General features: G+C 54.8%; 2 protein-coding genes and 1 long non-coding RNA gene across 10 annotated transcripts; 2 read left to right on the plus strand and 1 right to left on the minus strand.

Moving 5' to 3' along the window:
- Window positions 1-1,765: 1,765 nt before the first annotated feature.
- AQP10 (aquaporin 10) lies at window positions 1,766-7,633 on the plus strand. Its single transcript, XM_077900828.1, has 7 exons — window positions 1,766-3,573; window positions 3,998-4,163; window positions 4,729-4,855; window positions 5,463-5,600; window positions 5,698-5,816; window positions 6,032-6,249; window positions 6,678-7,633. The coding sequence occupies exons 1-7, from the start codon at window positions 3,359-3,361 to the stop codon at window positions 6,865-6,867; spliced, it is 1,173 nt and encodes a 390-aa protein (XP_077756954.1). The 5' UTR covers window positions 1,766-3,358; the 3' UTR covers window positions 6,868-7,633.
- On the minus strand, window positions 1,976-18,066 carry LOC144315779 (uncharacterized). 4 transcript variants are annotated; one of them, XR_013381562.1, is made up of 4 exons: window positions 17,666-17,897; window positions 9,689-9,902; window positions 3,270-4,176; window positions 1,976-2,676 (listed from the first exon to the last, which is right to left on the minus strand). It is a non-coding gene; the product is annotated as an uncharacterized LOC144315779 (long non-coding RNA). The 4 variants fall into 4 exon arrangements; XR_013381561.1 differs by lacking the exon at window positions 1,976-2,676 and having other exon boundaries at window positions 3,330-4,176; window positions 9,725-9,902; window positions 17,666-17,885; XR_013381563.1 differs by lacking the exon at window positions 1,976-2,676 and having other exon boundaries at window positions 3,330-4,176; window positions 9,781-9,902; window positions 17,666-17,881.
- On the plus strand, window positions 8,040-27,849 carry ATP8B2 (ATPase phospholipid transporting 8B2). Of its 5 annotated transcripts, XM_077900801.1 has the most exons (28): window positions 8,040-8,177; window positions 9,968-10,035; window positions 11,951-12,009; window positions 12,309-12,422; window positions 12,546-12,644; window positions 12,925-12,986; window positions 13,082-13,154; window positions 13,868-13,938; window positions 14,163-14,242; window positions 15,066-15,224; window positions 15,428-15,516; window positions 17,242-17,438; window positions 19,348-19,556; window positions 20,213-20,256; window positions 20,542-20,707; window positions 20,817-21,005; window positions 21,154-21,269; window positions 21,355-21,519; window positions 21,605-21,716; window positions 21,818-21,923; window positions 22,009-22,153; window positions 22,301-22,484; window positions 22,574-22,797; window positions 22,953-23,036; window positions 23,326-23,571; window positions 23,717-23,855; window positions 25,654-25,784; window positions 26,037-27,849. In XM_077900801.1, exons 2-28 carry the CDS (start codon window positions 10,005-10,007, stop codon window positions 26,313-26,315), a joined length of 3,573 nt encoding a protein of 1,190 aa, XP_077756927.1. In that variant the 5' UTR covers window positions 8,040-8,177; window positions 9,968-10,004; the 3' UTR covers window positions 26,316-27,849. The 5 variants fall into 5 exon arrangements, with proteins under 5 accessions (XP_077756927.1, XP_077756926.1, XP_077756925.1 ...); XM_077900800.1 differs by lacking the exons at window positions 8,040-8,177; window positions 9,968-10,035 and adding an exon at window positions 10,560-10,722; XM_077900799.1 differs by lacking the exons at window positions 8,040-8,177; window positions 9,968-10,035 and adding an exon at window positions 11,381-11,558.
- Window positions 27,850-27,969: the final 120 nt, after the last annotated feature.

The raw sequence follows: 27,969 nt of genomic DNA on the forward strand, positions 1-27,969 counted from the left end.
GGCCTTTCTGTCTGTCCTGTTAATCTATTTGTCTCTGTGCCTACTCACATTTTAAAATTGCAGACTTGTATTTAGTAGAACATGTCCTCTGACTTTTTTCTCCTTTTAGTATGTAAGGATACAATTTCTTAATTAATTAATTAATTAATTAATTAGAAAAAGCACACGTGGGCAGCCCCGGTGGCTTAGTGGTTTAGCGCCGCCTTCAGACCCGGGTTTGAGTCCCACGTCGGGCTCCCTGCATGGAGGCTGCTTCTCCATCTGCCTGTGTCTCTGCCTCTCTCTCTCTCTCTCTCTCTCTCTGTCTCTGTCTCTAATAGGTGAATAAAATCTTAAAAAAAAAAAAAAAAAAGTTTGAAAAAGCACATGTATGAGTGGGGGCGGGGGGCAGAGGGAGAGAGAATCTCAACCAGACTCTGCTGAGCATAGAGCCCAGCTCTATCCCACAGCCCTGAGATCATGACCTGAGCCGAAGCCAAGAGTTGGATTCTGAACTCACTGAGCCACCCAGGCACCCTTACAATTGATTTTTCTTTTAGGATTTTATTTATTTATTCATGAGAGACACAAAGAGGCAGAGACACAGGCAGAGGGAGAAGCAGGCACCACGCAGGGAGCCCAATGCGGAACTCGATCCTGGGTCTCCAGGATTTTATGCCTTGGGCCAAAGGCGGTGCTAAACCGCTGGGCCACCGGGGTTGCCCACAATTGATTTTTCTAATCAGCTTTTCAGAGTACCACTTTAAACACATGGAGCTGGAGATGACCAGACATTTGTGGATAGCCTCCAGCATGAACAGTGGACTCAGACAAGAGAAGCGACTTGGGAGAAACATACCTGCAGAAAGATGATTTAGCAAGGGCACGTTTTAATGTCCTTAGAAATATAAGATGATACATCCATAAAGAAGGTATTCCTGCAAAAGAGGAATAAACAAAATAAGAATGAACTTTGAGGAGTTTAAAAAAATGTGATGGCAGAAATGAAAAACTGTAAAAAGATTTTATTTTATTTTAATTAAGAAAAAAATTTTTTTATTTATTCCTGAGATAGAGGCAGAGACACAGGCAGAGGGAGGAGCAGGCTCCATGTAGTGAGCCCGACGTGGGACTTGATCCTGGGTCTCCAGGATCAGGCCCTGGGCTGAAGGCAGCGCTAAACCGCTGAGCTACCAGGGCTGCCCTTATTTTAATTTTTTTTAAAGATTTTATTTTCTATTTTTTATTTTTTAATTTTATTTTAAAGATTTTACAGGGCTGCCCCTGTATAAAGATTTTAATGACAAAGGTGAGGAAATCTCTAGAAAGACCAAGTGATAGAGATAGAAAACAGGAAAAAAGTACACCTGAAACTAATAGAATGTTTACATGTTGACTATGTTTCATAAAAATTTTTTTAGAAAAGGAAAAAAAGAGGGGGACGCTTGGGTGGCTCAGCGATTGAGCGCTTCCCTTTGGCTCAGGGTGTAATACCAGGGTCCTGGGATTGAGTCCTGCATCAGGCTCCCCTGAGGGAGCCTGCTTCTCCCTCTGTGTCTCTCTCTGCACCTCTCTTTGTGTCTCTCGTGAATAAGTAAAATCTTAGAAAAAGAAAAAAACGATAAGAAAACTAACAATGGGGCAGTCCCAGTGGTGTAGCGGTTTGGCGCCGCCTGTAGCCTGGGGTGTGATCCTGGAGACCAGGGATCGAGTCCCGCGTCGGGGTCCCTGCATGGAGCCTGCTTCTCCCTTGCCTGTGTCTCTGCCTCTCTGTATGTCTATGAATAAATAAATAAAATCTTAAAAAAAAAGAAAAAGAAAAACTAACAATGTAAACCATCAATGAAATAAACCAAGAAAATATCCCAGAAGTGGAGAGTTTTACTTCTTTTTAAAAATTTTTAAAGGCAGAGACACAGGCAGAGGGAGAAGCAGGCTCCATGCAGGGAGCCCGATGTGGGACTCCATCCCAGGTCTCCAGGATCAGGCCCTGGGCTGAAGGTGGCGCTAAACCACTGAGCCACCGGGGCTGCCCGAGAATTTTACTTCTAACCTGAAAGACCCGCTACATGCTAAATAGCAAGGAAAAAAATAAACCCACACTACTTCAGAACACTAGAGACAAAGGAAAATCAAAATGATTTGAGAGAAGGTTCAGAGGAATCGGGATTCAGGATTCTTAGTTGCATCTACCCAGATGTCCCTATCTCAAGTGTCAGGATCCTACCCTTTTTCTTTCAGGACCCTACCCTTGACACAGGAAACCTACTGGGGCTGAGAATTGCACTTTCTCTAAAACTCTGCTACTCATACACTTCACATCTGAGCTGGTCCTCCACTCTAATGCTCACTGGTTGCAAGAGGTTAGGCTTTCCTGAAATGCTGTCAAGGGAGCCCAGTGGCTTTTGCGGTCTGCCTTTGCTTGGTGATGGGTTTTGCAGAACCCAGTGACCATTTCCCTCAGCCTCTTCTTCAGTGCTGGAGATACTGCACAAGTGCATGTCCTTCCAACCAGTCACCGCTTCCAGCTGCCCACTGCTGGCCGTTTTAATCATTGCATTATTTCAAGCTAGAGACGATCCATATTCTACCTACTACCATGATAGAGTTCTTGTCAACCAGCCCGTGAGTGATCGCCCAAATTCCGTTCTAGATTTTGTGGAACCACTCCTGACACCAACTCTTAAATTGGGTTCCCTGGGAAAAGACAAAGATGAAAAGAGACATGAGCAAGGTTTCTTGGGGGTGCTAGCACTCTCTGGGGATACAAATGCTAGGAAGTTGAAGGCAGGATGAGGCAGAGTGGGGACTGACACAAGGAAGTTGCAAGAGAAGCCTCAGCTAATGCTAAGGGGACTTTGAAGCTAGAGTGACCCTTCAGGGTTGTTCTGTATTGAGGCAAAGAGGCCAGGTCCTTGTATCCCTGCATCAACCAGTTGTTGACATGAACCCTATAGGAGAGCATGTCACCTTGGGTGAAGCCATCTTAAGCCATGGAAGGTAGTACCACGAGGGAAACAGCTGTGTGCTCTCAGCATCTGATATTCCCAGCAGCTGGGAAATGGGTGCATTGCCCCTGAATGGGCACCTGCGTGTAGAGCATTCTGATATCCACTAAACCCAGTAAAGAACTACTGCGTACAGATATGCCCACTATTGCATTAGAACCTGGGGCTTATGGGGCCCACCTCTCAAGAACCTTGTAAACTATATATAGTATCTTCATGTGTATGTTTCCACCTACCAGAAGAACATGCTCTATGGGAGAACACACACTGTATTTTGCTCACCCTGCTCCCCAGGTCTGGAATTTGACTCATAGTTGAATGAAGCTAATTGGAGGCTTGTGATAAGAAGTAGGAAGTGGTGGCTCTGTGTTATGCAGAATCAGGGTGGCAAGCATCCAGAGAAGGGGGGGGTGGGGCTCCCTGTGGGCAAAAAGTGCTCCTTTAGCCATGGCAGGGGACACAAAGCTGTAGCACTTTCTAACCAAGGTGAGCTCTGCACGAGGGAAGTGCAAGTGTTCACCGAGTGGATTTCATTTCTGCAGCTTCTGGTCGTTGGCCCAGCTTCTCTGGATGACTGTGGAACTTTGTAAGCATCCAAATGGAAGAAACACTTCGCATTCCACATGAAAAGCATTGTGCAATAGGGGATGGAGAGTCAGAAGATCTGGATTTGAATTCAGGCTTAGCCCTTAAGTAGCTGTGTGGCCTTGGAGAGTCCTGAGGGTCTCCAGTCCCTCATGAGCAGAGTGGGAGGAGTGGTGCTTCCTTCCAGGGTGGTCGAGGCCACCTGCATTGATGCAGGACACTTCCTCCAGCCCATCAGCACAGGAAGAATGACAATGGCAGACAAAGTACACAGAGCCCGGGCAAACTCCAGGCTCTGGTCGTGCACCAAGCTTGTCCTTGGACATTCTCCCATCATCTCTATGTCCTTAGCCTACACACGTGTACAGATATTGCTGTTCAAGAGCTGAGGTAATTGGTTTTAAAGTCTGTTCCTTATCTGGCAGGCACTACTCGTGTGCCTATGCAGACGGAGGGAGCAGCAGCCAGAGACAGGGTGTCCTCACCATGGCCTACAGCCACCCCCTGGCCAAAGTCAAGAGCAGGCTCCAGATCCGCAGCCACCTGGTCCGACAGTGCCTGGCAGAGTTTCTGGGAGTGTTCGTGCTCATGGTAGGCTGGGTAACTGGGGAAGGAAAGAGGGGAGGTGGGGAGAAGTTTTTGGCTCCTCTTGGTGTCTCCCTTCTTTAACTGCCTATCAATTCTCTCCCTTCCCTCCCCTCCCCTCCCGTCCCCTCCCCTCCCCTTCCCTCCCCTTTTCTTCATGTGAGAGACCCAGAGAGAGGCAGAGACACAGGCAGAGGGAGAAGCAGGCTCCCTGTGGGGATCCTGATGTGGGACTGGATCCCCGGACCAGGGATTATGCCCTGAGCCAAGACAGAAACTCAACCACTGAGCCACCTAGGCGTCCCTGCCCATCATTTCTCTCCCTGCCCTTGTCCCTTCCATTCCTGTCCATCTCTCATCCTCCTTCCCTGTTGTCACTCGTCCTTCACATCTCTCCTTTATTTTCCCTCCATGTGTTTTTCTCCCTTCCCTGTCGACTCCTGCTCATTCAACAACCCTGGCTGTTCCTCTGGCTTTGCCAGGTGCTCTGTCCCCCTCTGGTTGCCCGGGCTCCCTGTTCCTGGGGCTCCCTGTTCCTGGTTCTCGTTCCTCATCTTTCCTCTCCTACCAGATCCTCACTCAGGGTGCTGTGGCACAAGCTGTCACCAGTGGAGAAGGCAAAGGCAACTTCTTCACCATGTTCCTGGCTGCCTCCCTAGCTGTTACGATAGCCATCTACGTGAGTGGTAATGTTTCAGGTGAGGAGGGTGGGAACTGGTCATCCTTGGGACAGAACATGCACGTGAGTGTGGGTAGATGGCAGATCCTCCAGTGACTCATAAACATTGTCTCCTTGAGCTTGACCGGTGCCTTGGACTGGGATGACTGGGATATGCCTTGGGCTGGGTCCAGCCCCTCCCCTGTGTGTGTGTCTCCTGAACTCACTTAGGCAGAGATCTTTGGCAAAGCGTTAGGGTAAGTGCTTGCCTTCTTGTGTCCCCTGCTGAAGCCCTCTGGAGTCATCACCTGCTGGTCCCCAGACAGGTGCTATTGTCAGTGTGCCTGGCTGCAGCCCTGAGATGTGAACACTGTCTTAGGAAGATCTGGGGCTTTCTTGTGTGATCCGGTTGAGCCTCAGCTTCCTGACACATCTGCCTGAGGAGTAGGGGGGTGGCAGGGGCACCTGGCAGGCTCAGAGGAGTGTGTGACTCTTGATCTCAGGATTGTGAGTTTGAGCCCTACGCTGGGAATACTATTTTAAATAAGTAAAAAATTTTTCAAAGTCGTGAAGAGTAGCAGTAGTACCTGGTGTGTGCCTGGCAGTGGCACTTAATGGATGTTGTTTTCTTTTCTGGATCGCTAAAGGGGCCCACCTGAATCCAGCCTTCTCCCTGGCCATGTGCCTCCTGGGACGCCTCCCCTGGGCCAAGCTCCCCATTTACTGCCTGGTGCAGCTTCTGTCTGCTTTCTGTGCTTCAGGAGCCACCTATGCTCTCTATTACGGTAATGTGGTCAGGAGCATCTGCATGTGGCTAGGAGTGCCTTGCAGTGATTTTGAGCCAATGAAGATGGAAATCCTGGGTGTCCTTCTCCCCTGCAGATGCCCTACAGAACTATACAGGTGGGAACCTGACAGTGATGGGCCCCAAGGAGACGGCCTCCATATTTGCCACCTACCCTGCCCCTTATCTGTCCCTGAACAATGGCTTCCTGGATCAGGTAACTGTGAAGGGAGAGTTGGAAAAGCCCCAGTCTTTGCCTTGTCCCCTCTGGCCCTGGGGAATGTGGGGTTGGGTCTATTTCAGCACCACCCCCACTCCTGTATTGGACAAAGTCAGATGACATGGGCTGGTGGCCTAGGATGCTTGGGTGAGAAAGAACAGTTGGACCATCTGGCAGCTTATGGGGGCTCCTCTGCCTCTGTTGACCCCAAGGTTCTGGGCACAGGGATCCTGATTGTGGGGATCTTGGCCATCCTGGACACACGGAACAAAGGAGTGCCTGCGGGTCTGGAGCCTGTGGCTGTTGGGCTGCTGATCCTGGCCATTGGGCTATCCATGGGTGCCAACTGTGGGTTCCCACTCAACCCCGCCCGGGACCTGGGCCCACGGCTTTTCACCTACGTGGCCGGTTGGGGCCCTGAAGTCTTCAGGTGAGAGAGGACAGCGTCCCTCTCCAGTACCTGCACTCTCCTCCCTCTGCGAAGGGCTCTGAGTCTAGGTCCCAGCTCTCTCCTCTTGCATAGTTCTCTTGGCCTGTTAGGACAATGTCCCTCATCTAAGCCCTGGTTCTCCCTTTGCCTCTTACCTCCTACTCCCTTCCCATACAAACTGTAGAGATGGTGTTCTTGGGCATATCATATGACCTCCTTGGGCAGTAGCGACCTCATCAGCAAAATGGATATATTCAGATAATTCCCTAAGGCAAGAGGCTGGACCAGGCTCTCCTGGGGTCTCTTAAGTGCCATGCTGTTGAAGCTCCCCAGGAACTGCTTTCAAGAGTGCACTAGGTACTGCCCCCAGTCTGCCATGAAGGCTAGGGGAGCCAGCCCTGAGGTCATCTTGTGTCCTTCTCTTGTAGTGCTGGTAATGGCTGGTGGTGGGTGCCTGTAGTGGCCCCTCTGGTAGGGGCTACTCTTGGCACAGCCACATATCAGCTGCTGGTGGCTCTCCACCATTCTGAAGAGTCAGAGCCGGCTCAGGATCTAGAGTTTGCCCAACATAAAGCTTCAGACTTGGAAATTCCTGCCTCCGCTCAGTGTAAGCTATGATTCTGACATTGCAGCCCTCATCTCCCTTGTGGACACTGGAGAGGGCCAGAGACCCAGGGCTGGTGACGAGACATTCTCTGTACCAGTTCGCTCTTCAAGCCATCCTTTCCCCTGAACTGGGCAGGATACTTGGACGGGGCGGTAACCCCGCGCCAGGCCCCTCCCGCTGGCCCTCCTTGCTCCCCCCCCCCCCCCCCCCCCCCCCCGGCAGATCTTGGGACAATGATGGCTTCCGCGGACGAAGAGCCTCCCAGTGGCCGCCAAAGGGTGCACCCTGGAGGGGCCCGGGGTGGGGTGGGGGGCGGGCAGCCTCGGTGAGGGGGGCTCCTAGCCCCAAGACCTCTGCGCAGCCTCGCGAGGCAGCTCCCCAGGTGGCGAGGAGACGACCGGGAGCGCAGGGGGAGAACTGAGGCACAGCCCGGTGCCCAGACGCTCCAGCCATCCCTCCCGGAGAGGGGTGCGGTGCGCCCAGGAGTAAGGCCCTGACTCTGGGGCCGCGGGGGGGGGGGGGGCGGGGGGGCGGGGGAGGCTCGCTCTCACGCCCCTACCTGGCCGCCCTCCCGGGACCCTTTCCAGTGAATAAGAGCGCCAGGGCTCCCTTTGGGGTGCCCGGCTGGCTCAGTCGGAGGACTTGCCAGTTGATCTCGGAGGCCGTGAGTTGGAGCCCCATGTTGGGTGTGCAGATTACTTAAGTAAATGAACTTAAAAAAAAAAACAAAAAACAAAAAACGTCTGGGCTCGTTACTCTCTGGCCGACTGGAGACGTGCGGTGAGGTGGAGGGGCCCCTGGGTGGAGGTGCCCCTGGATGAAGGGGCCGTGGGATGGAGGGGCCCCTGGGTGGAGGGGCGGTGGGATGGAGGGGCCCCTGGGTGGAGGGGCCGTGGGATGCAGGGGCCCCTGGATGGAGCGCCGTGGGATGGAGGGGCCCCTGGGTGCAGGGGCCGCGGGATGGAGGGGTCCCGGGGTGGAGGTGCTCCGGGATGGAGGTGCCGCGGGAGGGGCGGGGGCCACGGCTCGGAAGGGTTAAGACCCCCAATCCCCCGCCCCGCACAAAGATGGCGGCTCCCTCCTTCCCTCCCCCTCTCCTCCTCCCCAAAGCCCCCGCCCGCCCCCCGCCTCTGCCGCCGACTCCGTCACTTCCGCCCCGCTGCGGCCGAAACTGACACAAAGTAGCGGGCCGAGCCCCGGGGGAGCGGGGCTGCAGCTGGGGGCGGGAGCCCGGGGGAGCCGAGCCGAGCGCCCCCCGCCGCAGCCCCCGGCATGGGCTGGACGGGGCGGCCGGGGCGGGCGCCCGGCGCCGCGCGCTGAGGTGAGGCAGGGGGGCTGAAGGGAGGGGGCGGCGCGGCGGGGAGTGCCGCCCGACACTTGTAGGGTGAGGGATGCGTCTCTGGAGGGGGCCCCAGGAGGAGTCTGACCCTGACCACGGAAGGGGTACGGGATCCCATTTCCTGCCGTCCCCTTGACCTGCCAACCTTCTCTGGGAGAAGGGGTCCGTCTTCCCGGCTTAGGTTTCGGGCTGGAAGGGAGTGGGGGCCCGGCCAGAGGAGGAGCACTGCCTTCCTCCCAGAGCCGGCTATTTTTATTCTAAATGTGGCTGCAGAGGGGGCTGGGGCCGGGTGATGGGCAGGGCAACGTGGCTGGTGTGCCTAGTGTTAAAGAAACCCAGGCTGTAGGAGCCTGGGGAGAAGCGAGTGCCGTCCCCCATGTCTCCCACTCTTGCTCCCTCCCCACCAGAGCCCCAGAGGGGATGAGTTCTGGGAGCAAGTCAGCTTTCATTCTCCTCAGGGCCTTAGAAGTAAAACAACTTTCCTGATCTGTGTCCAGACTCGGTAATCCTAAGAGTGTGTGTGGTCCCTTCATTAATTCTTTCGTAGGACTCAAGCCCAGATCTTCAGGCTGGTGGTGTTTCTTGATGGACTCTCTTTTGGAGGGTGGGGCTGGCTATGGAACTTGTGGTGCCCACCCTCCCATCTTCTCCTTTAGCCTCTTCCTCCACACCCCACCCTGCTGTGACTCATGCTCTAGACTGGGTGGAGACCCTGGCCAGGGCCCCTGGAGGAGGGCTTGGCATCTCCCAAACATGGATGAAGTTTTTTCCTCCTGAGCCAGGCACCCTTGGCAAGATCAGTGTTGGGAAGGGTCGGGGAGGAAGAGGACTTCTGGCTTTCTGCCTGACCTGGGGTTCAGAAAGGGAGTCTGAGTTAGTAAAGGGATGGCTGGTGTGGGTGACAGGCTGTGGCCAGAGTCTGTAATTATAGAGGTTGGTCAGACAGGCAATCAGTATCTTTTTGGGCTGACAGGCTGGCAGGCTGTGCCTCGGAGGCCCTGGACAAGGGAACAGATGAGGGGGAAGGCTTTTCACCCAGACAGAGAAAGAGGAGGTGACAAGAGGACCCAGGGCCTGGCTGGCAATAGGGATGAGGCTCTGACCCTGTCTCCTAGGCCAGACCTTTTACCTTTTTAGGTGAAAGGGACATGGTAAGATGGAAGGAAAAACAAAGACCTGTGTGATGCTCCCTGAGCCTGTATCTACTGCCATCCTGGCGGGGCTGGGCTTGTGGGGAGGGAGAGAGAGGGTGACTCCCCAGCACAGTGGGCAAGGCCCCTCTGCTGACCCAGGAAGTGAGAGGAAGTGGTTTGGGGACCTGTTCAGGAAATGAAGCCCAGGCCTGTAGTGTGAGCTCCCCTGGAGGAGGTGAGAATGGAAGCCCCAGCAGTGTGGGATGGCAGGATTATAAGCATTTTGAGAAGGGTGGAGCTTGCCCACTGTTTCCTGAGGCTCTGCCAGGTGTTTCCTGGCTCAGGTTCCCTCCACCCTACCCTTTGGAAACTCTGCTTTCCAGTAAACACAGGCACCTCTCATGGCCACCAGGAGGGCACAGGGGAGCATCCATTGCTGCGGGGATGGGTACCCTGAGTGCTGTGCTCCTCCTGTCTGTCTGGCCATTTCTCCTTCTTGTCTGCTTCCTTCTCTGCAGGTCTTGGCTTTTGTAGACTGGCAGTTCTGACACACACGTATCCAGGGCTGAGGCCTCTGCAGAGGGGAATGAAGGGTTACCCTTGGCTTTCTGACCTCACACATATGTCACCTTCCTGCAGGGTCTCCCATGGGATTGCTGGGACCTTGCTGGGTGAGATGGCACTGTGTGCACAAAAGCGCCCCCCAGGTAAGACGGGGGCAGCGAGGGGCGGGGGGTGGGGGAAGTGGAGGCCCTGTGTCATTGAGACTGGGTGTTATACTGTGGCTCAGGGAGCTGAGGGACGGACTAGCCGCAGTGAATCTGGGGGAGGGCGGATCACAACCCTGGGGGGAGCCCGGGGCGCCAGGGGCACCTGAACGCCTCGCCTAGGGCCTGGGGCACTGGGTTCCCACGTCTCTTCTCCTTTCTCCATCCGTGCGGCCCTCCCGCTTTCCCTGCGGGCGGGGGCGGGAGGAAAGCGGTTACCCAGACAACGCTGCCCCCCCCAGGGGCGGGGCTTCGCGGGTTTCGCCTACGCGGCGCTGGCAAGCGCGGCCCTGCGGGCGGGGGGCGGGCGGAGGGTGGAGCCGGGCCGCGGCGCTCCGGCCACTGGGCGCGCGGGCGGCGGGGTTGGGGGCGGCGGCCGCGGGCATGGCCCGGGCTGCAGGTGGGGCGCGCGCCCGACGGCCGGGGCTCCCCTGTGAGCGGCCGCGGCTGGTGCGCCTGCCCGGGGGGCTGCCGCGTCGGCGCCGCTGAGGCCGAGGACGACCGCGGACCGCCCGCTCTCCCCCGCTCAAACCGGGATCATGACGGTCCCCAAGGAGATGCCCGAGAAGTGGGCCCGGGCCGGGGCGCCCCTCTCCTGGAGCAGAAAGAAGCCCTCTTGGGGGACAGGTAACGGGAGGCGGCGCCTGGTAGCTCTCCCGAGCTCGTGCCCCCCTCCCCCAAGTTGTGTTGTCCGCAGCCTTCCCCAGCCTTCCCTGGGCCTCTCCTTGCCAGGCCCTGAGATCCTGGCTCCAGAGGATCTGCTCCCGCCTCTCTCTTGCATGGTCCTTGTTGAGGATGCTGGGGGCTCAGGCCCCAGGCCCCCCGGGGAGGTTTCTGGGAGTAAAGTGCCACGCGGGGAAGGAGCCTTGAGTAGGCAGAGGGTGCTGTTCTGAGCTCTGCAGGGGTTTTTGCAAGGCTGGTGGCAGGGGCCTGGAATCCTGCCTTTGGCTTTAGCATAGGTTGAGTGCCTTGTGTTGCCTGCCCCCCAGGAAGCCCCTCTTTTTCGGCCTGTGGCCCTTGTGACCCTCAGAGGTGGGCTGGAGGACCCTTCACAGGACAGCCCCATGTTCTGGGACATGGACTTGGTGCCTGCCGTCCCCCATCAGCGGGTGTTGAAGATGGGTGTAGCGCATCTGTCACTCAGTTCGTGGTAGTTGTTTGAGGGCGAGGTGTGCAGGTGGCCAGCCCTGTAAAGTCCACCCTGTTCCTGCCTCCTTCACTGCTGTTGCTGTCTTGGTCTGCATGACCCATATCCCTGACCCCCCTTCTCCTGCCTGAAGACGGGCTTTGAAATAAGGTGATGTCATTGTGGGCCAGTCAGAAGGCTCTGCTGGTGACATGTGATGAGCAAAGGCTCCTGGAGGGGGTACGCACGTGGGGCTGTGAGCTGGGATGCTGCCGCAGAGCAGTTGCAGAGCACAGTGACCTGGTGACCACCGTCTTGCCACTCACCCCACCCCCAGGTTAGGAAGAGGGCAGTGCTCCAACCAGATCTGCAGGGGCTCCCAGGGGAAGGAAGGTCTATGTCTGCAGCTGCTGTTCCTCTGAGGATTCCTGAGGCCATAATGACTAAGGTGTTAATTAAAGGGGTGGGGGAGGGGATGTGAGTGCCCCTAGCAGAAGACCTTGACTTGTTGGTCTTGTCTTGTGAATGAATGCCTGCAGAGCCGATTGGCCAGGCTGGTGGTAAGAGGGAAGAACCAAGTGACACCTCACATGTGGCACCAGCTCCTTAAAATTGAGTACTCTGGAAAGGGCCAAGGGCCCTCACTGGAAACCCCACAAAATGGGTAGGCCTGACATCTTGTCAGGCCTCCTGTTTGCTCCTCCTGATTGCAGCATCGTTCTATTGCAGAAGAAGAAAGGAGGGCACGAGCCAATGACCGAGAATACAACGAGAAGTTCCAGTATGCGGTGAGTGACTGTAGCCCCCACCTGCTCCATCCTCCTGAGGGCCAGAGGGCACAGGCCCCCTTTAGGCTGGGGCCAGGGCAGGGAACCCCACCCCCCAACTGCTTTCCATACCTATTTTTTCTTACCTTCACCTGGACCCCACAAGACTGTCTTCTCTCTGCCACTTCCCCCTCCCACACCTGTGATTACTAGCTTTTAGGGGCAGAGGTTTGGGAAGTGTCGAAGCAGGGGGGCAACCTCCTCCTGGTTCTGGGTTGGGATTGGAGGCTGTCTGGTAATCTTCTCTCCCATTGTCGCAGAGTAACTGCATCAAAACCTCCAAGTACAATATTCTCACCTTCCTGCCCGTCAACCTCTTTGAGCAGTTCCAGGAAGTTGCCAATACCTACTTCCTGTTCCTTCTCATTCTGCAGGTGAGTGTCCTATAGGGAAACTTGCAACTCACGAAGCCAAGTAAAGTCTAGGAGCAAGGTCAGATTAGGGGGCTGAGGCACATGGGATGGGGCCTCAGAGCCATGCCCTCTTTTCTCTTGCAGTTGATCCCGCAGGTGTCTTCCCTGTCCTGGTTCACCACCATAGTGCCTTTGGTTCTTGTCCTTGCCATCACAGCTGTGAAAGATGCCACTGATGACTATGTGAGTGCTTCCATTCTTCCATTCCTGCACGTCTTCCTCACCCCTACTCCCAACATGCTCTCCTCTGCCTGGAACTGGTCCTTGGGGACCATGCCATCCCCCACCTGGCCCCTAGATCCGTGGCATCTTGGCCAAGGGCAGGGGGCAGAGCCACAGAAAGAGGCAATCTGTGGATAGGTGCACTGGAGATGAGGACCCAGCACACTTTGCATCCCACTGATCATCTCAGTCCCTAGGAGGGGGGGAAGGAAGGTGTCTTACTGTTCTTAGTTCTTTTCAGTTCCGCCACAAGAGTGATAACCAGGTGAATAACCGGCAGTCTCAAGTGCTCATCAATGGAAGGTGAGTATCTGTTGGGGACAGAGGGCCGCCAGGAGGAAGGGGCCCCCTGGGAACTTCTCTCTGACGGCTTCTTCTCTGTCTTCTCATTGCCTCAGCCTCCAGCAAGAGCAGTGGATGAATGTCTGTGTTGGTGATATTATCAAGCTAGAAAATAATCAGTTTGTGGCGGTAAGGGACAAGGTGGCCCTCTGGGCCTGCAAGTCTCTTCCTCTTTTTTTTTTTTTTTTTGGCAGAGAAATGAGTCTTTCTTCATTTATTACTGTCTCATAATTATCTGTGGATTGAACTTTCTTGAGTGGGGAGCTTCTTTTTTTAAATTTAATTTTATTTATTTACTTTTTTTTTTTTTTTAATTTACTTATTCATGAGAGATACAGAGAGAGAGAGGCAGAGACACAGGCAGAGGGAGAAGCAGGCTCTATGCAGGGAGCCCGACGCGGGACTTGATCCCAGGTCTCCAGGATCACACCCCGGGCTGCAGGTGGCGCTAAACCACTGCGCCACCAGGGCTGCCCTATTTATTTACTTTTTGAGAGAGAGTGCATGTGTGCGCACACGTGAAAGGGGGAGGGGCAGAGGGAGAGGAGAATCATAAGCAGTCTCCACGCTCAGTGCAGAGCCCATCACAGAGCTCTATCTCACCACCCTCAGATCACAACCTGAGCTGAAATCAAGAGTCCGATGCTTAACCGACTGAGCCCCCGAGGTGCCCTGGGTGGGAAGCCTCTGTGCCATATTAATATACCTGGGCTGGCTTCTTTCTAGCCATTCACACTTGGGACTAAGCAAACCAAGAATCCTTAGGGGAAGGAAGGATCAACAAGGAGTGCATTGCGAGTGGAGGGCTGGCTGTCAGGCTTCTCACCAGGCTTTCTCTCTAGGCGGATCTCCTCCTCCTTTGCAGCAGTGAGCCCCATGGCCTGTGTTACATAGAGACAGCAGAACTTGATGGGTGAGTGTCACAAATTTTCTGTCTCCTTAAGGGTAAAAAGCTAATTTTTTGGAAGAGATTACCAGGTCTGGGATCTCTACCTTTTGAAAAATTTAGGGATCAGAAAGGCTTTGGGTATGTGGAAGTACACTCAGTAATGAAGGTGATGCCCCAAGGTCAGGTGCTCCCAGATAGAGTCTAGAGGAAGTGAAGGGAGCCAGGACTTAGGGACGCTGTCCTTCCAGAGAGACCAACATGAAAGTGCGCCAGGCAATCCCAGTCACCTCGGAGTTGGGAGACATCAGTAGGCTCGCCAAGTTTGATGGTGAGTGATTTTGGAGAAGCGGCTTTCAGGTAGAGGAGGCGGGTTGGGTTTTGGGGTTTCAGTTGTACCTTCTCCGTTTTGCTGTGATGCAGCTCCCTGGATTTTTCTTTGTGGAGGAGTGTCAGCAATGTAAGGTGGCTACCACTACTTTTGAGTTCATGGCTGTTACAGGAGGTCTTCATGGCTGATACCTCCCTCCTTGCTGTGTGTGTTGAGAGAAATTCAGTTTATTCTTATCTGGCTCCAAATAGTGGTATATGTTAGAAGGCCAGACTATAGTGTGTATAAGAAAAACACCTCCTCCCTTCCACCCTGTTAGGTAGCCAGGTGCCCTGGTCCTTTAGTGCGTATCTGTCCACACTCTGTTTATACAGATGTGAACACCAAGCCCTGGGATCGTACTGCACCCAAATCTCTACACCTGCCTTTCCTTACCTATTAAATCCATCAGGTTATCTTGTTGCATCATGGTTTACAGAAACCTCCCTCGTTCCTTTTACTGGCTGTGTCATGTTCCTCAGAGCTGATGCGGTACAATGTTGCTTGACCATTCCATTGCCAGTTTTTTGCTGTTCAGAGAACGCTTGAGTAAACCCATTGTGACGTATGCTGTTGTTTCTGTAGAACAGAGTCCCCGCAGTGGGATCACAGGGCCGGAGGGTATGTGTACCTTTAATATCCGTTCATGCCAGCTCTTTCTTCCTGCTAAGTCACCAAACCTCAGCCCCTGGCCGTGTGCAGAGGCACCTCTCTCAGCTGTATCTTGGCTCATAGGAAGGCTGTCAGCGGCGCCTGGAATGGCAGCATTCTGTCTCCTGCTCAGGTGAGGTCGTCTGCGAGCCTCCCAACAACAAGCTGGACAAGTTCAGTGGGACCCTTTACTGGAAGGAGAGCAAGTTCCCCCTGAGCAACCAGAACATGCTCCTGCGAGGCTGCGTGCTGCGGAACACCGAGTGGTGCTTTGGGCTGGTCGTCTTTGCAGGTGAGCCTCCCAGGGCCCCAGGAATGAAGAGTGAGTGGTGGAGCCACAGCCACCCTCCGGGGAGCTGGAGGAGCCCTCTGTCCAGGCACATTTCCAGCCAGCATCACTGCTCCACCCTGAGGTCCTGCAGTCTGGTGATGGGGGTAAAAACCCAGAGGCACATTGGTGGTTTGGCTTCCCCAGCTTCTCCCATTCCTTTCTAGGTCCTGACACTAAGCTGATGCAGAACAGTGGCAGGACCAAGTTCAAGAGAACAAGTATTGATCGCCTAATGAATACACTGGTGCTCTGGGTGAGTCTCCTCCCAGGAGTCCCCGGGCAGTTCTCGTTGCTCCCACCTCCCCTCCCTGGTCAGTAGTCAGGCTGCAGGTTTTGGCAGTGAAGCCACTGACAGGTCAGCCACTCAAAGGCAGCGTTTATTTCAGGCTCCCTTGAGCCTTGGTAGATGTTATTTAAAAGAACCTTCAGAACGTGGATGAATCAAGGACTGGATGAGAGCTAAAACAGATCTTCCCTTCTCTGGATTGCAGTTATGGTGGTACTTTGCTGCAGCATGTGACCTTCTGTTTGCTTTTGGCAGGGACAAGGAGGCCTTCATGGGGATGGAGAGGGAATTAAAAGAAAAATTTCCATTTGGCAGATGGATAATGAATGGGGTCTTTTCCCCTGACTTTTTTTTTTAAGAAAGATTTTATTTATTTATTCATGAGAGACAAAGAGAGGCAGGGACACACAGGAAGAGGGAGAAGCAGGCTCCCCACAAGGAGCTTAATGTGGGACTCCATCCTGGACCCCAGGATCATGTCCTGAGCCAAAGGCAAATGCTCAACCACTGAGCCACCCAGGTGTCCCTCCCTAGACTTCTAAGAGTGGATGATTCCAAAGGAAAAGTCTCTGTTTTAGTTTTTGACCATTCCTGAATCCTTGTCTTGTTTGACTAGAAATTTGAGCTCCTTGTTGGGTTCTCCTCCTCTTGCGCCCCCACTGCCTGCTGCTGACCCCCCACATGCCAGCTTGCCAAGGTTGGGGCCAGCCCCAGCCTTAAAGGGTTTGCTGAAACCTCGCTCGCTGCCAAGGGTCGTTGAGTCTCTCATGCACAGGCTTATATCGCCCCCTGGCGGTCCTTGGGCCCCTGGGCAATTCCTGTTTGGTTACGAAGCATCCATGGTGGATGGAGCTTCAGAAACATGTCTGAAATCAGTTTCCGCTTTTTACTTTTAACCACCAGAGAATCTTCTTATGAACCTTTTTCGGGGGTTACAAGATTTAAATCTTTAAAAGAATCTTTTACGATCTTTAAAAGATGTTTTACTTTCAAATAATCTATATTTATGAAGATAAAATTTGTTTCCCAGGGTAAAAATTTTTTCTGGCAATTTGTATGAGATGGTGAACATTACAGAAACTTGGCATTTTTGTTGGCTTGTGGAGGCTCAGTTCAGGTAGATGGATGAGTTGCCTTGTCACATTGAGGGTAGCTTGCTCGCATCTCCTCTGTCTGGGAAGGGCCCCAATGTGTCCGTTTGGAAGCTGTACAGGTGTCTGAGCTCCCACGTCACATGGTTAAGAAATGTTCAGAGCGAGGGTCACATGATTGTTGGTCAGCTGGAACCTTTTACCAGTTCTGAGTGCTTCCCAGGAGAACATGCCAGCATTTTATTTTATTTTATTTTATTTTATTTTATTTTATTTTATTTTATTTTATTTTATTTATGTTATGTTATTTTATTTTATATTTTATTTATTTTATTTTATTTTATTTTGTTTTTTATTTTATTTTATTTTATGTTATTTTATGTTATTTTATTTTACTTTTTTTTCATGCCAGCATTTTATTTATTTATTTATTTATTTATTTATTTATTTATTTATTTATTTATTTATTTTCTCATGCCAGCATTTTAAAGATGCCTGCGCTTTTGAGGATTTAGGGTATGAGTGCTGATCTTCAGGGGTGTGCTTGGTTTTGGGGGCTTCCTAAGTGGCAGCCTAGCCTCTGCTTCTCATTCCTCACCAGATTTTTGGATTCCTGGTGTGTATGGGGGTGATCCTGGCCATTGGCAATGCCATCTGGGAGCACGAGGTTGGGACGCGCTTCCAGGTTTACCTGCCCTGGGACGAGGCAGTGAACAGTGCCTTCTTCTCTGGCTTCCTCTCCTTTTGGTCTTACATCATCATCCTCAACACCGTTGTGCCCATATCGCTCTATGTCAGGTAAGCACTTGTTCTGCCCCGGGTCTCCCAAGGAGCCCAGGTGGTCCCTTGGCAGACTTTTCTGTGAAAACAAAACCTTTGGGCAAGAACCTGGAGCTCCTTTTTAGGCCTCAAGTATCTTGTACTCTGTTTATCTGTGTGTGGAGCAAGCTTCATCACGGTTTCCTGGCCCTTTGGACTGTATTAGAACCAAAACCATATCGATTTATGCAGTACATGTTGCTTACGTGCCAAATTTGTGCTGTGCCATCTGCAAAGACATGTTGAGGATGGGCCGCCTTCCCTCCAGGTGCTTCAGCCTCATAGAGAAATCTAAAACAAATCAGGAGCAAGTGCCCTGGGAGTCATTCTCCCTGTAGGCTAGTATGGAACATGAGGGGTCACAGGTGTACAGGAGGGTGTCTGCTGTCACCAGCAGCGGGCTAGGAAGGAGGAGAGATGCCAACAGGGTGACACATGGTACCCCACATTCCCATTGTGACGTCACATGGGAGGCATGGAGTGGGAAGACCACCATTCCCTGGGTAGTTAATCAGGGAGGACTTCTTGGAAGAGATGACTGGGCTGGATGAAGTTGAAGGCATGGACATGGGACCCTAGGTATGGTCATTGTTTGGCAGCATCACAGAGCATGACTGGGCAGCTGAGCTGGTTCTTAATGATGCTCTGTCAGTGGACTTTGTATTTAGTAAGCCATTGAAAGATTCTTTTAAAAAAAAGTTCCAGGAATGCTTCAGGAAGTGTTGGCTGGCAGAGTGAGCAGCATGAACAGGGTCTAGGAGACACCGGGATGTCTGGGTACAGAGAATGTGAATGGGGCCTGGGCCTGTAAGCATAAGTGGGAGGGGAAAAGGGAAGACAGCCCCTTCCCTGTGTCCTTACCACATGGGAGGTGAGGGTGCCTGGTATGTGGCAAAGGAAGTCCTGTCTGGATGCTCGGGACTCTTGCCAAGGGCTCAGCGTCATTCACACAGCCTCCCCAGGTGCCCCCGTGGTCTCTCCACCACCCCACAGTCCTAGCACCCACAATGCTGGCCGCTGGCTCCCAGGCCACATGACCTTGGGAGGCCCAGGGCCACCGGAGTTCCTATCCTATCCTCATAGATGTTGTAGGGGAGGGGATGGGGGGCAGAGACTAGATTGGAGGACCTGGCGCTGGGAGACACAGGGTGGTCACTGCTGCCGTGGGTCTGCTATCTGACTTCCATCTTGGGCTTGCTGTTCATCCAGTGTCCGAGGTAGCCACTAAGCCTCTTGCCGAGTCTGATGAGGTTCCGGGCTGTGTTGGGGGTGAGCCACATACTGGGGGGAAGGTGCGGGGACCCCTCTTGGCAGCAAGCAGCATGCGGGATTCCAGGCTGCCCCTGGCTTGGTCTCCTTCCCAAGCAAGAGGACAGTGGACCTAGGCGTGGGGTCAGAGGGAAGTGCCGAGCTGGGTTGCCTGGGTTACTTCCCCCTGCGGTCAGTCCCATGTCCCCGTGTGGGGCCGCCCTGCACTGCGCCACAGGCCATGAGGGGCCAGGGCTCTCACCAGCTCTCGCTTCTCTTCCTTCCTTCACACACTTTCTCTTGTTTTCTCTGCATGGTTTCTGTGTTGTTAGTCCTGAGGTAAGACCCGGCCTGGTGCCTCGTGTGCAGCCCCCTCCCTGCTGTCCATCCCGTCTGTCTGCCTGCCCCAGGCCCCAGGCCCTCTGCACCTTCGTGTCTGGAGAGTCCCTGAGGGTCGGGCTCCGGGGCCGGAGGCACTCTCAGGGTCCCCTGGCCCTTCCCGCCCAGGTGTCCATGCCCGGGTGTCCCCTCCATCCATCCTGTCTCCCTCCCCAGGCAGGGCAGGGTGGCCTGTGGCAAAGGCCCATTGGGGGGCCCTCCTCTGCTCCTGCCTGGGCCTCACCACTGGTCCCCTGTGCAGTGTGGAAGTCATCCGCCTGGGCCACAGCTACTTCATCAATTGGGACAAGAAAATGTTTTGTGCGAAGAAGCGGACACCTGCTGAGGCACGCACCACCACCCTGAACGAGGAGCTGGGTCAGGTGGAGTATGTGTTTTCTGACAAGACGGGCACCCTCACCCAGAACATCATGGTCTTCAGCAAGTGCTCCATCAGCGGCCACAGCTACGGTAGGGCCGCGCTGACCCACGCTACCATTCCCCCCTGAGGGGCTCCCCCCCGAGGGGCTCCCCCCATATACAAGGGGCACCTGCGGTCACCTTGTCATTTGGGATTTGTTCCCTCCTGCTCGGGTCTGTGGGGCTGGGACCTCATGGGCTCTGTATCCCAGGGTCAGGATGCAGCGCAGAGTGCCTCCCCTTCCTCTGCTGACGCCCTGCCCCTGGTCTCAGCCCCGCAGCCATGTAGGGCAGCATCGTGGCAAAGGGGGTGCTAGACCCTCCCCACCCTGCTGTTCAGTGCCCTTGGGAGTCTCTGGAATGTGACCGTGGTCTCCAGTGTGGCCTCGCAGCCGAGCCACGGGGTGTGTGAGGCCCAACTCCAAGGCAGACGGAGCTCCCTCAGTGCTAACCCGGGCCTGCGGCTAGCATGTGGGGTGAGGCCTACAGGGTGAGGGCATCCGAGGGGCCTGGGGTCCCAGCAGGAGAGCTGGTGGGGGTAGGGGGGGCCGTGAGTGGGGTTTTGAGGTCTGCAATGCAATCCTGTGACTGTGGCTCGGTGGTTGGGGTTGAGGGTTCCAGATGCCTGCAGGGATTCTATCCTAGAGGCTCCTCCCCAAGGCTCATAGCTCTGACGTGATGTCTCCTTCTGTCCTGGCTACGTGCAGGGGACGTGTTTGATGTCCTGGGACACAAGGCTGAATTGGGAGAGGTAAGGTCTGGCCTCCATAGTCACTCTGTGCCGACAATGCGGGGCACCCACCCAGTAACAGTGGGCATGGTAAGGAGGGGGGTGTTCTTTGATCCAGAAGTGGAGGCTGTTGGGAGAAATGTGTGTTTTCAGGAAGAACTGGTAGCAAAAGGGAGGATCTGGGGCCCGCAGAGCACAGGGTCCTGGGCTGTCCTCTGGAAGGGCAAGGAACAATAGGCAAGGACAGCCCTCCGCGGTGCAACCTGACGGCTCGGCCTCTGCTTGTTGCTCTCCTGACTTCTCTAGAGACCAGAGCCCGTCGACTTCTCCTTCAATCCCCTGGCCGACAAGAAGTTCTTATTTTGGGACTCTACACTCTTGGAGGCTGTCAAGATGGGGGACCCCCACACGCATGAGTTCTTCCGCCTCCTTTCTCTGTGTCATACTGTCATGTCAGAAGAAAAAAACGAAGGTGAGCCTAGGAGCTAGCTGGCACTGTCCCCAGTCTGGCAGGGGCTTCTTGGGCAGGACATGAGGCCCAGGCAGCTGCTAACACCGCTTGTGCCTTCCTCCCCACCCAGGGGAGCTGTACTACAAGGCTCAGTCCCCGGACGAGGGGGCCCTGGTCACCGCAGCCAGGAACTTCGGTTTTGTATTCCGCTCTCGCACCCCCAAAACCATCACTGTCCACGAGATGGGCACAGCCGTCACCTATCAGCTGCTGGCCATCCTGGACTTCAATAACATCCGCAAGCGGATGTCAGTCATCGGTGAGGCCAGGCCTGGCTGTGGGAGGTGTTTGGGGCAGCATAAAGGCCTGGGGTGGGTGAGGGGCTGGGTGGCCTTTGTTTGTGTTAGAGTGGGGGGTCTTTGCCTGCCTGAGTCTTTCTGGGTCTTTTCCCCATGCCGCGATCATAGTGCGCAATCCAGAAGGGAGGATCCGACTCTACTGCAAAGGGGCTGACACTCTCCTGCTGGACAGACTCCACCCGTCCACCCCGGAGCTGCTCAGCACCACCACGGACCACCTGAATGTAGGTGTGATGAGAGGCCTTGTGGTTCTGACCTCAGTGTCATGGGAGCTGGGGGAGACGGTGACCTTCTCGGCTCTGTCCCCAGGAGTATGCAGGGGAAGGGCTGAGGACCCTGGTTCTGGCCTACAAGGATCTGGATGAAGAGTATTATGGGGCGTGGGCCCAGAGGCGGCTGCAAGCCAGCCTGGCCCAGGACAGCCGGGAGGACAGGCTGGCCAGCGTGTACGAGGAGGTTGAGAGCGACATGGTGGTATGGGCCACACGGTGGGCCAAGGGTGGTCGTGGGGGGCTCACACCTGGGCCTCTTCTGCCTGGAACCCTTGTGGTATTTTCAGTTGCTGGGTGCAACAGCCATTGAGGACAAGCTTCAACAGGGGGTCCCGGAGACCATTGCCCTCCTGACGCTGGCCAACATCAAGATTTGGGTACTGACTGGAGATAAGCAAGGTGATTGCCCACTGGGGCAGAGGAAGCTGCATCTGGGCCCAGCCTGAGCCTAGGACCTAGGGCTGGAGGGCGTGCTGACCTCACTGTCTCTCTATTGGTAGAGACGGCCGTGAACATCGGCTATTCTTGCAAGATGCTGACGGATGACATGACAGAGGTGTTCGTGGTCACTGGCCACACTGTCCTGGAAGTACGGGAGGAGCTCAGGTAGATGGAGGCCTTGCAGGCGGACGTCCTGCGCTTCGAAGCCCCCGCTCGTCTGGAAGCCCACGGTGGCATTTCCCCTTCCCAGGAAAGCCCGGGAGAAGATGATGGATGCGTCCCACTCGGTGGGAAACGGCTTCACTTGCCAGGAGAGGCGTTCGTCCGCCAAGCTCACCTCTGTCCTGGAGGCCGTGGCTGGCGAGTATGCTCTGGTCATCAATGGGCACAGCCTGGTGAGCATCCCCATGCTTCCTGCGGCACAGTCCTTCCAGAGCACGCTTCTCCCCACAGGGCCATTCGTCTTACCCTGTGCTTTCTGCCCTGACCTCAGTGGGGCCTACCCCGGGGAAGGTGGGGCTCTCTCAGGCTCTGTGTTCCAGGCCCATGCGTTGGAGGCAGACATGGAGCTGGAGTTTCTGGAGACGGCCTGTGCATGCAAAGCTGTCATCTGCTGCCGCGTGACCCCTCTGCAGAAGGCACAAGTGGTGGAGCTGGTTAAGAAACACAAGAAAGCCGTGACCCTCGCCATTGGGGATGGAGCCAACGATGTCAGCATGATCAAAAGTGAGTGTGGATTTGCAGGGCGGGGGCTGGGGAGGCTCTGCCCTGCTGGGGTGCTGGGTGTGGGATCCTCTGCGCTCTCGTCTCTGCAGCGGCTCACATTGGCGTGGGCATCAGTGGACAGGAGGGCATCCAGGCTGTGCTGGCCTCCGACTACTCCTTCTCCCAGTTCAAGTTCCTGCAGCGCCTCCTGCTGGTCCACGGGCGCTGGTCCTACCTGCGCATGTGCAAGTTCCTCTGCTATTTCTTCTACAAGAACTTTGCCTTCACCATGGTCCACTTCTGGTTTGGCTTCTTCTGCGGCTTCTCTGCCCAGGTATGGTGCCCACAGCCCACTGCTTGCCTGTCTGTGAGGGAGCAGAGACAGGCTCCAGATAATCCCTTAGGGCCCTGCATGCCCCTCAGCAGCCTTCTTTTGCCTGAAGAAGGAGTGTGTATTTACTCCTATCTTGCTCTCTGTTCTCTTCCCAGACTGTCTACGATCAGTATTTTATCACCCTTTATAACATCGTGTACACGTCCCTTCCGGTCCTAGCCATGGGGGTCTTTGACCAGGTAAGGGACATGGAGGGAGGTCGGGGGGCCTGGGGGCAGGGATGGGCTGCTCTGGGGAGGAAGCACACAGACGGGGCCCAGGCAGGCCATGCTCCACACACAGGAGGCTGTGGCTGATGCTCCGGCTCAGCTGCAGCCGCCCTGTGACTTTCCTGGTTGCTGAACAAAGATGGATGGGGGGCTTGAGGTTGGATCTCGCTATGAAAGAATTTGGGAAGGAGGCGGCCGGGGTGGGCTGTACCCTTAGCCCTCCTGAGGCCTCCTGGCCCGCCTGGCCCCCTGCATGCAGGACGTCCCTGAGCAACGGAGCATGGAGTACCCTAAGCTGTATGAACCAGGCCAGCTGAACCTGCTCTTCAACAAACGCCAATTCTTCATCTGCATTGCCCGAGGCATCTATACCTCCGTGCTCATGTTCTTCATCCCATATGGGGTGTTTGCTGAGGCTACTCGGGATGATGGTACCCAGCTGGCTGACTACCAGTCCTTTGCAGTCACTGTGGCTACTTCATTGGTCATCGTGGTCAGCGTGCAGGTATGAGGCAGACCAGGGCCTGCCCTCCCCTGGAAGGAGTAAGCCTCCTGTCCATGCGACCACCCTGGGCACTAAGTTCTCTTCCTGTTATGAGGAAGGGTTTGGGGGGGATGCTCTTTCTGCCTGTGACACCTGCTTTTCCCAGATTGGGCTGGACACAGGCTACTGGACAGCCATCAACCACTTCTTCATCTGGGGCAGCCTAGCTGTTTACTTCGCCATCCTCTTTGCCATGCACAGCAATGGGCTCTTCGATATGTTTCCAAACCAGTTCCGGTTTGTGGGTGAGTCCCTGTGGCTTCTTCTTGAATCAGTAGGGGCTATTCTGTGATGAAGGGAGTCAGTAGCTCATCGGCATGTTGTGAGCATTTGTTCAGCCCTCCTCTCTGTCGGGGGTTCTGCAAGTGCTGCGGGCACGTCTGGGTGTCTGTGACCCAGACCTGGCCCTCAGAGGGCTCCCACGTCCACTAAAGTGAAGAAAGTCCTGCCAGGACATGGAAGTCAGGCTCAAAGGGAGGTCAAGTGGTAGCAGACCTCATGGTCAGCAAGACGACTGGTCGGGGTAGTCAGAGACAACCCCCAGGGAGGCCGCTGCCAGCAGAGCTAGGACAAGAGTCTGATTCCAGGCCAGAGAGCTGGAAGTGTAAGTGGGCTGGATGAGAGGCTAGAAAGCCAGGGAGTGGGAGGGGTCAGAATGCCAGGCTATCAGATTTCGATTGGTTTTACTAGGAGTTTTTGTTTGTTTTGAAGAAAGAGAGAGGATTAGTTTAGAAAGATGAATCTGATGGTCATTGAGGAGCTACCGTAATGACTGGGCTTTCAGCCCTGGTGCTGGTGGGGCTGGAGGTGGTAGAGAGGGCCACTTGGGAGGCACAGTGTGTTGGATTTAGATCTGTTTGTCCATCCATTTGGTGAGTGGTTGGCACCTGCTGTATGCCCCCCCACTGTCCTGGGTGCTGGGGATGCAGTAGTTGACAGAGCAGGCTCTCCTCGCTCTCTTTGACTTTGTATTTCAGGGAGACAGAAGGGCAGTTTATGGATTAATAGGTGAAACGTCTAGAATTAATAAGTCTTATAGGGACACCTGGGTGGCTCAGTGGTTGAACACCTGCCTTCAGCTCAGGGTGTGATCCTGGGTCCTGGGATTGAGTCCCACGTTGGGCTGCCCATAGGGAGCCTGCTTCTCCCTCTGCCTGTGTCTCTGCTGCTCTCTGTGTCTCTCACAAATAAATAAATAAAAATCTTAAAAAAAAAAAAAAAGTCTTATAAAAACCATTAAGCAGGGTAGATACAGGAGAGGAGTCAGGGAAGACCCTCCGAAGAGAGAGAACTTTGGTACAGAGAAATCTGAATAAAGAGGAAGAGTGAGCCTGGAAGAGGAAGCAGTTGAGGAGCTGGGGGGGCTTGCCTAGAGGTCCCTGTGGCAGAGGAGGGGTGTGTGGAGGCGGTCCCTGCTGCAGTGAAGCGGCGTGTGGAGGCGGGACGGAGGCGGGGCCGCGGCGGCGGAGGGGCTGTGGAGGCGGGGCCGCGCCGGAGGAGGAGTGTGTGGAGGAAGTGAGGTTCTAGGCTGGAGTTCAAAGGCAGGGCCTGGCTGGTTGGTGGGGTGGGGGGTGGGGGGTAAAAATGGGTCCAGGTCCTTAACCCCTTGTTATTCAGGGTCAGAACTTTGAATTTTAATCTGAGTATGATAGGAAGCCATTGGAGGGTAATGTGCAAGAAGTGTCGGAAATCCATCTGTGACTTTTAAAGGACACTGAGGGTTTTCTGGGTGAGACGGCTCTGAGGGCAAAGGTGGAAAGTGGTGACCAGTTTGGAGGCTCAGATGGTGACCTGGGCTTGGGGTGAGGGAGGCTGGAGCTGCACCACTTCCCCCGGGGAAGTTTGGACATGGAGCCCGGTGTTGTAGGAGGAATCAGGATTGACAAGGGGGTGACGGCAGGGACATCCAGGAAAGGAGATGAGCCCGAGATCCAGGGAGTCAGACATCTGGGGAGGAGGGAGGACTTGGGTATGGAGACGGGGCTAATAGGGTGCCCCTGGTCTGCCTGTGACCCCTTGGCCACTGGCTGCTTGCGTCCCCAGGCAATGCCCAGAACACCCTGGCCCAGCCCACTGTGTGGCTGACCATCACTCTCACCACGGTCGTCTGCATCATGCCTGTTGTCGCCTTCCGGTTCCTAAAGCTGAGTCTGAAGCCTGATCTCTCTGACACGGTGAGCAGTCGGGCCAAGGGATCTGGGGGACTGGGGACCAGGACGGGATGTCGCAGGGCCGCATGGCTGCATCTTCTTGGCTGTGGGAGCCTGCGTGTTGACAGGGTCACCTGCTGTTTGTGGGCCCATCACCTGTGCGGCCCTAGTGATTCCCATCCCAGAGGCTCTGGGGTCCAGCCCATAATGTCCGCCCCATCACCATCACTGTCACCATCACCGACGTGGCCCTGTCTCCTGCGCTTCCCCCACCAGGTCCGCTATACCCAGCTGGTGAGAAAGAAGCAGAAGGCCCAGCACCGATGCCTGCGGCGGGTGGGCCGCACCAGTTCACGTCGCTCGGGCTACGCCTTCTCCCACCAGGAGGGCTTCGGGGAGCTCATTATGTCAGGCAAGAACATGCGGCTCAGCTCCTTGGCACTGGCCAGCTTTGCCACGCGCTCCAGCTCCAACTGGATAGAGAGCCTGCGCAGGAAGAAGAGTGACAGTGCCAGCAGCCCCTGCAGTGCGGCAGACAAGCCTCTCAAGGAGTGACGGTGACCGCGGGGCGGTCCAGCCGTGAGGGGCCAGCTACTTGGGACTGCAGGCCCCCAGCCATGCTCGCATCCCTCCCTGCAGACTGTCCCATCAGCATCTCCGGGCGGGGGGGCCGGGAGACAGGGGGCCCAAGGGCAGTGCAGAGGCAAGGCCAGCAGGAGCCACCTTGGGAAGGGATCAGATGTGGAACCCAAACCGGGAAGAGATTGAGATTGGTCTGCCCCTGCCCTGCCTGGAGCCCCTGGGGAGACTGTAATCTCTGTATTTTTTTACTCCCACTCCCCAGAGGGGCCAAGAGCCCCTGTTCCTGAATCACACAAGAATGTATCCTGCCGGGAAGCCAGCGGCCTGCTGGGGCCTGTGGGCCCCTCATGTTGTGTATGTCTCTCCTTGATTTGTGGTCGTGTCCAGTTTGGTTTTGTGTTTTTTATTTGGCAAGAGGAGGGGGCCTCTGAACGACTTCTGTGTTGTGGGAAGAGGAACCTGGCCCCCAGGAGTGCCCCACCAGGCTGGATGGCGGGACTTGAGATCCCGATGCTCAGGGGCACTTCCATCCAGCTGCAGAGCCCTCTATTGGGTCTGGCTGAGGTGGGATGCACTGTCCGCCTGATAGGCTGACTCCCTCCTCAGCTTGAGGGGGATGTGCTGTTCCTTCCCCTGACACAAGTATCAGTCCCTGGACCCATGAGTCCTGCTGGTTTCGGGCTCCCCGTCATTTTCACTGAGCTGGGTGTAAGATGCAGTCCAAAAAAAGAGATTCTGTTCATTTTAGATGTGGATCTGGGTTCATCAGCAGAGTGTATCTGTCTTCCCTCCTCCATTTGGCATGTTCCTGCACTGAACAAGTGGAACCCAGCCCTCCGGGCCCAGCATGGTCCAGGCAGCAGGCAGTGGTGTGGAGGAGGAGGGGGATGAGGCGAGGCAGGACCCGCTGGCTGGCTTCCATGGGGTTGGGGGCTGGGGTAGCAGTGCCTGGTAGGGTCCAATGTGGCTGTCCTTTCTCCCCACCATTTACACCCCAAATGAGGCTTCTCTTGAGTTAGTTGTTACCAGTTCAGTGTTGGTAGTATGGGGGGTGCTAAGGACTGGTGCGGAGTGGGGAGAGCTGTGCAGGTGTCCTGTGTGAGCCTCCAGGGAGGTGGGCCAGGTGGGGGGGTGGGGGGAGGTGGGCAGGGGAAGCTTGACAGGGAAGTCCCTTTGGCCACACAGTTTACAAACCCAACATCATGTCTGTTTGTGTGTCTCTCAAGGTGAGAGTCTGATTTTTATACCAAAGAGGAAATGATTTTTTTTCATATTTGATTTGTCTATATTATATAAATATATAAATATATATATATACAGCTATATATATATTATTTTTTTGGTTCTCTCTCATTTTTTAGCGAGGGAGGCAGTACCAAGTTGCATTGAGCTGTAATTAAGGAACATTCTGTATAATTTATGACACATTTCTATACTTGCAAGAATTCTATCATTTTATGGACATAAGAGAAAAAATGCCTTTTTATAAAATTCCAGTTTCTGAGAAGTGTGCAATTTGTCTCTTTTCTAATATTTAATTAAGGCTGGTGGTAAATGCAAAGACAAACTTTTTAAAGTGGAATTAAGTGGGTAGATCTATGTTGAGGTGGAGAAAATGGTCTGGCTG

This window comes from Canis aureus, chromosome 6, assembly GCF_053574225.1.
Source record: "Canis aureus isolate CA01 chromosome 6, VMU_Caureus_v.1.0, whole genome shotgun sequence".
NCBI lineage: Eukaryota > Metazoa > Chordata > Mammalia > Carnivora > Canidae > Canis > Canis aureus.

Coding starts and splice junctions, on each gene's coding strand:
- AQP10 (XM_077900828.1), top strand. CDS start 3,359: ATGCAGAATCAGGGTGGCAAGCATCCAGAGAAGGGGGGGGTGGGGCTC. Junction 3,574..3,997: donor CTGGATGACTGTGGAACTTT/GTAAGCATCCAA, acceptor CTTATCTGGCAG/GCACTACTCGTGTGCCTATG. Junction 6,250..6,677: donor TGGGGCCCTGAAGTCTTCAG/GTGAGAGAGGAC, acceptor CTTCTCTTGTAG/TGCTGGTAATGGCTGGTGGT.
- ATP8B2 (XM_077900799.1), top strand. CDS start 11,396: ATGTCATTGTGGGCCAGTCAGAAGGCTCTGCTGGTGACATGTGATGAG. Junction 12,987..13,081: donor CAAGTGCTCATCAATGGAAG/GTGAGTATCTGT, acceptor TCATTGCCTCAG/CCTCCAGCAAGAGCAGTGGA. Junction 23,856..25,653: donor AAACCAGTTCCGGTTTGTGG/GTGAGTCCCTGT, acceptor TTGCGTCCCCAG/GCAATGCCCAGAACACCCTG.